Source organism: Hyla sarda, chromosome 4 (assembly GCF_029499605.1).
Source record: "Hyla sarda isolate aHylSar1 chromosome 4, aHylSar1.hap1, whole genome shotgun sequence".
Classification (NCBI taxonomy): Eukaryota; Metazoa; Chordata; class Amphibia; order Anura; family Hylidae; genus Hyla; species Hyla sarda.
Genome location: NC_079192.1, coordinates 321,533,935 through 321,547,436, shown reverse-complemented (window position 1 = coordinate 321,547,436; position 13,502 = coordinate 321,533,935). Strand labels below are relative to the sequence as shown.

Here is a 13,502-nt window from a genome sequence, read left to right as displayed (position 1 = left end):
AAGCAGGACACGGAAAACAGCTGGAAGCACACTCTATGGACAGGTAGTAGCGCATCTGCAGCATCAAATACGCAGCTGATGCGCTACGTGTGACCCTACCTTTAACAGGATGCTGATGTATACTCCGAATGTAAGGGGAAAATGTGATGTGAACAGCCGTTGAAGTGGTTCTACTGTATGTGGCAAAGCATAAATCTTCTTGCATGACAGACAATACAGTTGAATTCATGCTTATTGTTTACATTGTGTGTTGTCTTTTCCTCAAATGCCTGACTAAACAGGCAATGCAACAAGTGACATTAGTCCAAGTGAGTTCAATTGTAATTTTCAATACTATAATGTAGTACTGTCGCTTTAAAAATGTGACAGCACTTTGTCACGTGCTTCTGTTGGGCTGGGCGTATATAACCCTGTATTCTCTATCTTGTGGATTGCTGTTACGAACTCAGTAACATAAAACCTCTACATTTAAGTACAGTTCCTGAGTCTCCTTTCTCATTCATACACAGAAACAGATCAAGACGCTGAGCGAGAGGTTAAACCAAAATCAGATATCTACGTGGACTACATTGTAGGACTGTAAGTAGCTAAGGATTAAAATGTTAGGGGGGTCATGTAAATAAAGCCAAATCATTGATGAAAAGTTCTGAAACTATTTATGTACCTTGTATTTTAGTGCTTTCGAACTTTGCTTGATATCAAGGAAAGAGAACATGAATATAGTCAGGATGAAAGAGACTTGTGTGGCTGTTTAGCTCATTTTTTATAGCAATGATTTTACAACATTACTGATAAATGTATAATAGACAGTTCCATTATATCCTTTTGATAAACCACCTGTCACCTACATAGTTACTATTTTGTAATGGATAGACCACATGTATAGACATCACACAGCCCTGAGATATTTGTGAATAGCTGATATGATGAAACAGACTGCAAGGTTCTAGTTACTGGGCAGCAGAGTTGTAAAACTGATTGTCATTGCATGTGCAATACATACGTTATTCACTGAAATAGTGTAATCCCCTGTCAATACATCTTATGTGCACAGGGGTGAATAAGCGCTTAATATTCTCCATATGTACGTAGTGCACTAGGTTGATATAACGACTAGATATACCAAATGTTCATCTCTCCATATATGTTCACAAAGTCAAATCAAACAGCTTAGCTCCATTCACCTCAATAACTGTACTGCAATACCACACAAAATCAGTGGACAGGTGTGGCGTTTTCTGGAAAAACAGCTATGTTTTTTTAATCCTAAAAAACCTCTTTAAGGAGTACTGCATCCATAGACACTTATCCCCTATCCACAGGATAGGGGATAAGATTCTGATCACAGGGGGGTCCGACCACTGGGACCTGGTATTAATCGTGGCTCTTCGCAGCTAATGCACCCCCTCCATACAGCCCTATGGGAGAGGCGGGGATGCACAAACACTGCATTTCTGCCTCTCATAGAGATACATGTCCCAGTGTTCGGATCCCCTGCGATCAGATACTTATCCCTTATCCTGCGGATATGGGATAAGTGTCTATGTCTGCAGATCTCCTTTAAGGGTGCGTTCACACCCTATTACTAGCAGCGGGTTTCCACGCTGCGGGAAACCTGCTGCGAGTTACACTACCATTGATTTGAATGGGTCTCCAGACAGTCCGCAATAGTGTCAGGTTTGCGGACTGTCCATGGACCCATTTAAATCAATGGTAGCGTAACTCACAGCCTGTTTCCCGCATCGGGAAACTCGCTGCTAGCTACTAGCGTGTGAACGCACCCTAAGTCATGATGTATTTTAAGTCATAAAATACATGGAGAAAAAAAAACTATTAAACTGTAATATCTCACACAACCTAAGGACAGGTGGCATTGTTTTTCAGAAGAAAGCAGGTATTTTTTTTCTAATCCTGGATAACTACTTTAACCCCCATAATGACAATAGACATCCCCTGGTACTTAAGGGGGTATTCCGGGCAAAAACATCTTATCCCCTATCCAAAGGATAGGGGATAAGATGTCTGATCACGGGGGGCCTGCTGCTGGGACCCCCCGCGATCTCCCTGCTGCACCCACATTCTATGTGGGGCTGCGTCTCCAGTTTCAGAAACCTCCGGAGGGGGCGTGACGTCTCCAGAGGTTTCCAAATCTGGAGACCCACTCTGCGGGGATAAGATGTTTTTGCCCGGAATACCCCTTTAATGCAACAGGACGTACATTTACCTTGCTGCTAATAGAAGGCCTTATGTACTTCTATTAGCAGCCGGGGACCCTCCAGTAATGGTGGACATCAGCGATCACCCTGATGCCCACTATTAACCCTTCAGATGCCGAGATCAATACAGATTATGGCATCTGAAGCATAATAGGGGCTTAGTGAGACTCATTGGACCACCCACGGCATAATCACAGGAGTCCGATGAGCCAAGTTGGCAGCTGGAAGTCTCCTTACCTGTCTCCTGACAGTTTAAAAAAAAATAATAATAATAATTCTCTCCCCCCTTTTTCCATTTTACAAATAAAGTGTAAAAAAAAAAAAAAAAAAATAAACATGTTTGGTATTGCCGTGTGCGTAAATGTCTGAACTATTGAAATATAATGTTAACAAAACTGTACGGTGAACAGCATAAACCTATGAAGGTCTATAAAAAAAGTAACACAAAAAAAAGGCTGGAAATGTCACGGCTACCGCATGCTGTGTTTTGGAAACACTGCCACTGAGCAAGGAAATGCACCACAAATAAAAAAGCATTGTAGATAAATCATTTCATATCGACATCCAGCTAACATCTGACTACAGGGGTTTTTCACATTAAAAAAACAAACAAAACATTGCCTTTACTGAGCCTCCACAAGGCTGTATCAGTCATGCGGATTACTGGATGGTTCATGCTGACCCTTCCTGCAATCAGCCTTCAGCCATACACCCCATAGTACCCCCTATGCCTTTTCAGCAGGTCAGAACGGCCCAATCCGCCAAGGTCGGCCGATCATTTACGCTGTTCCCCTCATGTAATAGGATCTTTATATTCAGGGGCCTTAGCTGGTTTATCTCAGGTTAAATAAAACATGCTTTGAAAATGTACCATTTTGACACCTACATTTATTATATTCCCAATGTGGGGCTTTTTTTTCCCCAATTGGCCATAATTGTTATACATCTTTAATAAAAGTGTTTGAAAGTATTGAAAAACTTAATTGAAAATAAAAGATTTTAGTGTATGTTCACTGTGTGTGAGTCTTTTCTTAGGCTGAGTTCACACAGGGATTTTTTTCTGCATTTAAATTACAAGTAAAAAATGTCAAGAATTTTTTCCCCTGATTGGGTTTGTTTGTTTCTTCCCCTCTGTTGTCCATGTTATGGGCTTCTTTGATATTGTACCCTTTTTCTCTTTTTTTTCTTTGGTCTTGTACCTAACTTGTTGTATACAGTGGCGTTGCGACCCGGGTGCGGGGGGTGCGGAGCGCACCGGGTGACACCTGCCTGGAGGGGTGACACCACGGCCGGCAGCACCCCCCGCATCTGCACACCGTCACTCAACTCAGCCGGTATTTGCAGCATCCCCAAACAGAAGAGGCTTCTTTCCTGACCTACAGGCTGCCGCACTGCAGTTTCAGCCCCCGACACAATCCTATCCCCCAGCCCCAGGAAGCTGCCTCTTTAAGACCTGCAATGCTTTCTGGGAACAGAAGTGCCGTGCGCATGTCTGCTCCCTCCCCCGACGTGTCCCTGCCTCATGTGCTCCGCGTCTTCTGAGGATTCATGGGGGATAAATTCCTCCCCAACCCCCGGACATTCCTGGACCTGGAGCCGCCCGGGGAGAGGAGAAAGTGAAGACAAGAGACTGGTGAGACCTCTCTGCAAAACTGTGTATTTAATGCAGTGTTTCCCAACCAGGGTGCCTCCAGCTGTTGCAAAACTATTACTCCCAGCATGCCCAGACAGCCTTTGGCTGTCCGGGCATGCTGGGAGTTGTAGTTTTGCAACAGCTGGAAGCACCCTGGTTGGGAAACACTGATTTAATGTTTTAATGTAACAGGGAGAAAGGGGGTGCTGAGAGGCTCTGGGGGGTGCCATTGCCAGGAGGATGATCCTCCTTATGTATGATGGGGGTGCTACTGATGAATGATGGGGGTGCTGCACCCCCATTATCCATCAGCAGGATCATCCTCCTGTGAGTAGCACCCCCATCATCCATCAGCAGGATCATCCTCCTGTGAGTAGCACCCCCATCATCCATCAGCAGGATCATCCTCCTGTGAGTAGCACCCCCATCATCCATCAGCAGGATCATCCTCCTGGATAATGGGGGGTGCCTCTGGAAGGAGGATATGTATGATGAGGGTGCTACTGATGAATTATGGGGGTGCTGCACCTCCATCATCCATCAGCAGATCATCCTCCGGGATGATGGGGGTGCTACTGGCAGGAGGATGATCCTCCTTATGTATGATGAGGGTGCATAAGGAAAGACTATAGAGAAGTCACCTGTAGTCACTGATATTATTGTGTATTTTTCCTCATTATGTCCCATCAGAGCTGTAGTCACTTGTAAGTTCTGTAGTTGTGATGAGCAAAACTACAACTCCCAGCCAGGGCGGGTGCAAGGATTTCTGCCTACACAAGCGAAGCTCCATTTCGGGAATCTCGTTGGGCACCAGCAATAAAACCAGAGAGGGTGGAGTGGTAGCAGTGACCTCTGCTGTGCGGCGGCGGGGCGCACAGATGGGGGTCTTAGTATAAAAAAAAGTCTTCATTTTTCCGCCCCCATCAGCTGCGAGTCCATGCGCCCTCAAGCGGACGCATGGTTTGCCTTATGACAGCATCGGGCCTGCTCCCAGCATAACCTCACCACTGCTTAGGTCATACTGGGAGCTGTAGTTTTAATTGGTGAAACCTTTTTTAGAGCTTTCCCACTCTTTGGTAATTGGTATATCTGATTATTATACTGGAATTTTTCACACTGCTCTACATCAGTGGCGCCTGTCACAACAGGCTAAAAACTTACTGGGCGGGGGGGGGGGGGGGGGTAGGTATGGGGTGACACCATTTTCTATCGCACCGGGTGACACCAACCTTAGCAACGCCACTGGTTGTATATATTGCTTCTGCCATACCCTGCCATGGGTTATTTGGCTACCATGTTTGTACTTTTTCATGTACACTTTTAATAAACTATTCTGTTTGACACAAAAAAATTTCAAGAGTTTTAAGCATTTCTTTACTTCTTTTTTTCCTTTACAACATTTTTTGTGGTGGTATTTATTTAGTATGATTTTGCGATTATTTTTTTACTGAAGTTTTTAAAATTATATTTAATACTCTATGAAGAAAAAAGCCTCAAAGGATGCCATACATTTAACATGACATGGTGTTTTTTTTTTTTTTTTATAAAAACACCACTGACCCCTTTATTTTCTATTCTTTGAATACCATGTGATAATCTCGTAATCCATGTGAAATATCTGATAATCTGGCATATACCAGGTGCCATTAAACTTTTTTTTTTGCTGTTGCAGATAACCAATGTCCACAGAAGACCGAGAGGCCCAGGAGGATGAACTATTAGCCCTGGCTAGTATATACTCTGAGGATGAATATAAAAGGGCAGATGCGGCTCCTGGAGGGGAAATTCATTTGTGTCTGGAGTTACCTTCAGATTTTGTAATATCTATAAAAAGTAAGTGAGAAGAGGACAATTACAATAAAATATATATAGTTATAATTTATAATGGAGGAAAAAACTGACAATAGTTAAAAGCAATAAACATGTATTGTGAATTAAAGAGGTACTCCCCCTAGACATCTTACCCCCTATCCCAAGTACTACACATAGGGGGGATTCATCAATCTATATAGAGTAATTTTAAGTGTACTTTCTTGCGCAAAATCTTGCGCAATGATATTTTCTGCGTTCTGCTTTTATGTTGGAACTTTTTCTAAAGATGTCACCCTTCTGGTGTACCGTAGAGCCATTTGTCCAGTAGACAACGATTTACTAACTGCTTTTTTTTTTTGGATGCACAAAAAGAACGCAAGTCTCATTTTTTTGCGCAAATATACACCACCTCGGAGGACATGTACCGAAGTGTGTATTTTCACACAGTAAGGACTGCAACTCCCATCATGGACAGACTCTGCCCATGATGGGAGTTATAGTCCAGGGGCTGAGGTGCAGATCGCAGCAGGTCATTATCCAGAGACCCGCTGCGATCCGCATTTATTAACTGTAAAAGTTGGCTCTACATGCGGCTTCACTGCGCTGACACGACTTCTATATACAGCTGTCATAATCCCTGCCGCCGGGAGAGGGGAGCTCTGATTGGTCAATAGCTATTCTCCAATCAGAGCTCCCCTCTCCCGGCAGGGATTATGAATCATTACAGTCTATATAGAAGCTGGTGGCAGCGTGATGTAGCTGAGTTTCCCAACCAGTTTCCAAACCAGTGTGCCTCCAGTTGTTGCAAAACTACAACTCTGAGCATGCTCAGACAGCCAAAGGGCATGCTGGGAGTTGTAGTTTTGCAACAACTGGAGGAGAACAGTTGGGAGACCGCTAAGTAGTGGTGTCCAAACTGTAGCCCTCCAGATGTTGCAAAACTTCAACTCCAAGCATGCCCAGACTGCCCAGGCATGCTGGGAGTTGTAGTTAGGCAACATCTGAAGGGCCAGAAGTTACAAAACTACAACTCCCAGCATGTGTGGACTGCCTGGGCATGCCAGGAGTTGTAGTTTTGCAACAACTGGAGGCGCACTGGTTGGGAAACATTGTCTGTTTCCTAACTCAGTGTTTCCCTACCTGTGTGCCTCCAGCTGTTGCAAAACTATAACTCCCAGCATGCACTGACAAACCGTACATACTGGGAGTTGTAGTTTGGCAACAGCTGGATGGCGCACGGGTTGGGAAACACTGAGTTAAGTAACAAACTCTATGTTTTGCAACCAGTGTGCCTCCAGCTGTTGCTTAACTACAGCCCCCATGATGGGAGTTGTAGTTTAGCAACAACTGGAAGCTCCCTGTTTAGGAACACGCTGCATTATGTGCGCTCTTCCCAGGGGAGAGCACAAAAAATTTATTAACCAATATTTCGCTTTTTTCTCTTCTTCTCATTTCAAATACGTGAATGCGGTGGACTATGTCAGATTCGGTGGACTGCGACGATGACCAGCGTTTTTTTTTTTATCTCAATAAAATGGTTAACGAAGGCTGTGGGGGAGTGATTTTTATTTTTTTCAATGTGTTCGTGTTTTTTTATAATTGAATTTTCAGGGTTAGTAGTGGAAGCTGTCTTATAGACAGAATCCATTACTAAGCCAGGGCTTAGTGTTAGCCCCAAAGACAGCCAACACTAACCCCAAATTATTACCCCGGTAATCAGCCAGATACCAACCAAGCAGCAACAGCCTGATGTTACCAGGGTGGGCGAGGACCATTGTTAATGGCCCTCCCCAGCCTAAATAACGCCAGCCTGTTACCGCCTAGGCGCGCCATTTTTGACGCTCCAGGCCTGTTGGTAGCGGCTCTTCCTGGAAACCCTGTGGCGGTGGGTACCGGGGTAATAATTGGGGGTCAGCATTAGCTGTTTTGGGGGCTAACGCTAAGCCCCAGCTTAGTAATGGATTCTGTCTATAAGATGACTTCCACTACTTAGCCTGAAAATTCAATTATAAAAAACACAACACAATGAAAAAAAAAATGTATTTAAAAAAACACTCCCCCCACAGCCCTCGTTAACCCTTTTATTGACATTTACAAAAAAAACGCTGTTCATGATCGCAATCCACAAAATCTTACATAGTCCTCCGCATTCACGTATCTAAATTTAAAAGAAAAAAAAAAGTTTAGTACAGTTTTTTGTTTCCACACACCAGCAAAAATGCAATTAAAAAAAACACAAGAAAAACTGACAAAACGCAGGAAAAAGCTGGGACAGTTTTTCTGGCGTTTTTTATGATGCATAAAAAACCTCAATGGAATCCTGGCCTCAAAGCAATAGAACAAAATCCCTATGTCCACTTTTCCTGTGAGGTAGAGAAGGAGTGTACGGTAGAGCGAGGGGAGGCGATTCTATATTTACACAAGATTTATCAAAGAAGTGTACGGCCTTAGTAAATTCTGAGCAAGAGTGTACAATAGACAAGCAGTGTAAAGGGGTAGAACTGTGTCTACAATAGACACATAATGATAAATCCCCCCCATAGTCCACAAGTACACATAAAGTCATGTACACATGTGTCATGTACATTAGGGCTGTAAAACTACGCAGTTTTAGATTAGTGTAGTTTTAGCGCAGTTTTAGGATAGTTAGCGTATCGTACTGTTAGCGCAGTTTTAGAGTAGTTAGCGTAGTGTTAGCACAGTTTTAGTGCAGTGTAGTGTTATCGCAGTTTTAGCCAGCATAGTTAGCGTATCGTACTGTTAGCGCAGTTTTAGAGTAGTTAGTGTAGTGTTAGCACAGTTTTAGTGCAGTGTAGTGTTATCGCAGTTTTAGCCAGCATAGTTAGCGTATCGTACTGTTAGCGCAGTTTTAGAGTAGTTAGCGTAGTGTTAGCACAGTTTTAGTGCAGTGTAGTGTTATCGCAGTTTTAGCCAGCATAGTTAGCGTATCGTACTGTTAGCGCAGTTTTAGAGTAGTTAGTGTAGTGTTAGTGCAGTTTTAGCGTATTTAGTGTAGTGTTAGCGCAGTTTTAGTGTATTTAGTGTAGTGTGGTGTTAGCGTAGTCTTAGCGTATTTAGTGTAGCATAGTGTTAGTGCAGTTTTAGAGTAGTTAGCGTAGTGTGGTGTTAGCATAGTTTTAGCGTAATTAGTGTTGCGTAGTGTTAGCAAAGCTTTAGCATAGTTAGCATAGCGTAGTGTTATCATAGTTTTGCACAGGTTTAGCATAGTTAGTGTAGCATAGTGTTAGCATAGTTTTAGCGTAGTTAGCATAGCATAGTGTTAGCATAGTTTTAGCATAGTTAGCATAGCATAGTGTTAGCGCAGTTTTAGCGTAGTTAGCGTGGCAAAGTGTTAGCGTAGTTTTACACAGGTGTAGTGTAGCTAACTTAGTTTTACACGCAGATAAAGCGTAGTTTAGAGAGTGTAGCATGGGGTGTAGCTTAGCTTAGTCATACAGTGAAGGGGCTGCAACTCCCAGCATGCCAAGACAGCCAAAGACTGTCCAGGCAGGATGGGTGTTGTAGAAAGTAACAGAGGTAATTGCACTCTACTACGTTAATGTAGCAGAGACCATTGCGCTCTGCTACATTAAAGCAGCAGAGGCCATTGTGCTCCGCTACGTTAACCTAGCAGAGGCGAGTACATCCTTGTACGTCAAAGTAGCAGAGGCAGTTGCGCTCTGCTACATTAATGTAGCAGAGACGAGAGCACCCTGAGCTGCGCTAGTTAGTTCATTAGGGGTATACAACCATCTATATAGATGGCTTTATACGGTGATCAGAAGGCCACTTACTGACCTCCATTCCTGCTCCGTCACTAGACATGGAGCAACACAGAAAGATGAGGGAGCTGGAACGGGGGGTGGTAAGTTAGGCTCTCCAGGGGAAGAACCCCCAAAAATTTACTAACCCATTTTTTTTTGTTTTCCTTCTCTTCTCGTTTCAGATACATGAATGCGGAGGACTAACCTGCATTTTTTCTTTTGTTTTAATAATATGGTTAACGAGGGCTGTGGGGAATGTTTTTCTTAATAAAAATATTTTAACTTGTGTGTGTGTGTTTTTTTTTTTAAATTACTTTACAGGCTTAGTGAAAGCTGGGGCTTAGCGTTAGCCCCAAAAACAGCTAGCACTAACCCCCAATTATTATCCTGATACCCACCACCACAGGGGTACCGGGAAGAGCCAATACCAACAGGCCCAGGGCCTAGGCGGTAACAGGTTTGTGTTATTTAGGCTGGGGAGGGCTGGTAACGTCAGGCTGTTGCTGTTTGGTTGGTATCTGGCTGAAAATGAAAATACGGGGGACCACAAACGTTTTTTTTTTATTTAATAAAAACTAAATAAAAATAATTTTTCAGCCAGATACCAACCATACAGGAACAGCCTGACGTTACCAGGGTGGGCGAGGACCATTGTTTCCAGCACTCCCAGCCTAAATAACGCCAGCCTGTTACCACCTTGGCCCAAGAGTGCCATATTTGGCTCTGGGCCTGTTAGTATTGGCTCTTCCCGGTACCTTTGTGGCGGTGGTTAGTTCTAGCTGTTTTTGGGGCTAACGCTAAGCCCCGACTTAGTAATGGACTCCGTCTATAAGACCGCTTCCACTACGAAGCCTGTAAACTAATTTTTAAAAAACACACAAGTTAAAACATTTTTATTAAGAAAAATGCTCCCCCACAACCCTCGTTAACCATATTATTAAAACAAAAGAAAAAATGCAGGTTATCGTCATAGTCCACCAAATCAGACGTAGTCCTCCGCATTCACGTATCTGAAACAAGAAGAGAAGAAAAACACACAAAAAATGTTTTTTGGGGTTTCTTCCCCTGGAGAGCCTAACTTACCACCCCTGTCCCAGCTCCGTCATCTTCCTGTGTCGCTCCACGTCTAGTGACGGAGCAGGAACGGAGGTGGGTAAGGCTATTTTGAAATTGCAGGCAGAAATTCCACTTGCTAAAATGTATAGTGCAGTCAATGGGTTTCCATTCACAAATTCACACTTCGGAATTTGTGAACGGAAAATCCGCTTGGAAATTTCCGCCTGAAGAATGGCGTTGCTCATTCTTCGGGCGGAAATACTCGCGGAACACATTGCTGTCTATTGGAGACTATAGTGTCTGCACGGTCCTAGCGCACTCGGAATCTCCAGGTGGAAACTTTCTGCCCAAAAGATTCTGCAGTGTGAACCCAGCCTAAGTGGCCTTCTGATCACCGTATATAGCCATCTATATAGATGGCTGTATACCCCTAATGAACTAACTAGTGCAGCTCAGAACGCATTCGCCTCTGCTACATTAACGTAGCAGAGCGCAACTGCCTCTGCTACTTTAACGTACAAGGAGGTACTCGCCTCTGCTACTTTTGCAAGGCGCAAGGCTCAATGGCCTCTGCTACTTTTGCAAAACTACAACTCCCATCCTGCCTGCACAGTCTTTGGCTGTATGCTAACACTACGCTATGCGAAACTACACTAAAACTGTGCAAACACTACGCTACACTAATTACGCAGAAACCACGCTAACACTACACTACGCTAACTAATCTAAAACTGCGCTAACACTAAGCTACACTAAATACGCTAAAACTACGCTAACACTACACTACGCTAAAACTGCGCTTACACTACACTACGCTAACTACTCTAAAACTGTGCTAACAGTACGATACGCTAACTATGCTAAAACTGCGCTAACACTACACTACGCTAAAACTGCGCTAACACTCCGATTTGGACTCTGGCTTGTGTATAACATTTTAATCGCAGGGCTTTCTACTAGCACAAGCCTATATTTATTCTCAGTACCTCAGTAGTGGCCAGACTAGCATATGTGGCACACACTACCTAGAGGCTTCCACTTACAGTCATTACATGTGCTAGCCTGACCCTGTACTTTTAAATCAGTGTCGTACATACATAAAATTCTGTCACATTATCATTACTACATCGGTTCATTTTAATTGTACTTAATAAAAGCTACATTTTATAAATTTTCCTTGGGGGGTTTCTAGTTTAGGGTACCCCTTTGGGGGTTTCCCCTAAAGTTGTTGTTCACTGTATATTACCCTGATACCCCCAGGGGTTTGTTGTTAGAAACACTACGATTTGCTGACTACGCTAAAGCTGCGCTGACCCTACGCTAACTATGCAAAAAGTGTGCTAACACTAGGCTCAACGGTTCAACTGTGCTAACACTACACTACGCTAACTACTGTAAAACTGCGCTAACGCTACGCTAACTATGGTAAAACTGCGCTAACACTACACTACGCTAAAACTGCCTAACACTCCGCTACTCTAACTATGCTAAAACTGCACTAACACTAAGCTACGCTTACTATGCTAAAACTGCCCTAACACTACACTACTCTAACTACTCTATACCTATACCTGTGTAAAACTACAACTTCCATCCTGCCTAGACAGCCTTTAGCTGTCTGAGCATGCTGGGAGTTGTAGTCTCTTTACTTTAAAGCCTATAACCTACCTCCTTTTACTATAAAACCTAAACACGCAGATAAAGCGTAGTTTAGAGAGTGTAGCATGGGGTGTAGCTTAGCTTAGTCATACAGTGAAGGGGCTGCAACTCCCAGCATGCCAAGACAGCCAAAGACTGTCCAGGCAGGATGGGAGTTGTAGAAAGTAACAGAGGTAATTGCACTCTACTACGTTAATGTAGCAGAGACCATTGCGCTCTGCTACATTAAAGCAGCAGAGGCCATTGTGCTCCGCTACGTTAACCTAGCAGAGGCGAGTACATCCTTGTACGTCAAAGTAGCAGAGGCAGTTGCGCTCTGCTACATTAATGTAGCAGAGACGAGAGCACCCTGAGCTGCGCTAGTTAGTTCATTAGGGGTATACAACCATCTATATAGATGGCTTTATACGGTGATCAGAAGGCCACTTACTGACCTCCGTTCCTGCTCCGTCACTAGACATGGAGCAACACAGAAAGATGAGGGAGCTGGAACGGGGGGTGGTAAGTTAGGCTCTCCAGGGAAAGAACCCCCAAAAATTTACAAACCCATTTTTTTTTGTTTTCCTTCTCTTCTCGTTTCAGATACATGAATGCGGAGGACAAACCTGCATTTTTTCTTTTGTTTTAATAATATGGTTAACGAGGGCTGTGGGGAATGTTTTTCTTAATAAAAATATTTTAACTTGTGTGTGTGTGTTTTTTTTTAAATTACTTTACAGGCTTAGTGAAAGCTGGGGCTTAGCGTTAGCCCCAAAAACAGCTAGCACTAACCCCCAATTATTATCCTGATACCCACCACCACAGGGGTACCGGGAAGAGCCAATACCAACAGGCCCAGGGCCTAGGCGGTAACAGGTTTGTGTTATTTAGGCTGGGGAGGGCTGGTAACGTCAGGCTGTTGCTGTTTGGTTGGTATCTGGCTGAAAATGAAAATACGGGGGACCACACACGTTTTTTTTTTATTTAATAAAAACTAAATAAAAATAATTTTTCAGCCAGATACCAACCATACAGGAACAGCCTGACGTTACCAGGGTGGGCGAGGACCATTGTTTCCAGCACTCCCAGCCTAAATAACGCCAGCCTGTTACCACCTTGGCCCAAGAGTGCCATATTTGGCTCTGGGCCTGTTAGTATTGGCTCTTCCCGGTACCTTTGTGGTGGTGGTTAGTTCTAGCTGTTTTTGGGGCTAACGCTAAGCCCCGACTTAGTAATGGACTCCGTCTATAAGACCGCTTCCACTACGAAGCCTGTAAACTAATTTTTAAAAAACACACAAGTTAAAACATTTTTATTAAGAAAAATGCTCCCCCACAACCCTCGTTAACCATATTATTAAAACAAAAGAAAAAATGCAGGTTA

The 13,502-nt window shown here is 43.6% G+C and overlaps 1 protein-coding gene across 1 annotated transcript in view; it reads left to right on the top strand.

Moving 5' to 3' along the window:
- The first annotated feature begins 410 nt into the window (after positions 1–410).
- LOC130369552 (E3 ubiquitin-protein ligase RNF14-like) overlaps positions 411–13,502 on the top strand; it is a 36,771-nt gene continuing 23,679 nt past the window's right edge. The window contains exons 1-2 of the mRNA XM_056574926.1: positions 411–579; positions 5,522–5,682. Of these exons, the coding sequence (XP_056430901.1) occupies positions 5,529–5,682 (154 nt within the window). The 5' untranslated portion in view covers positions 411–579; positions 5,522–5,528. The remainder of the gene's footprint in view (positions 580–5,521; positions 5,683–13,502) is intronic.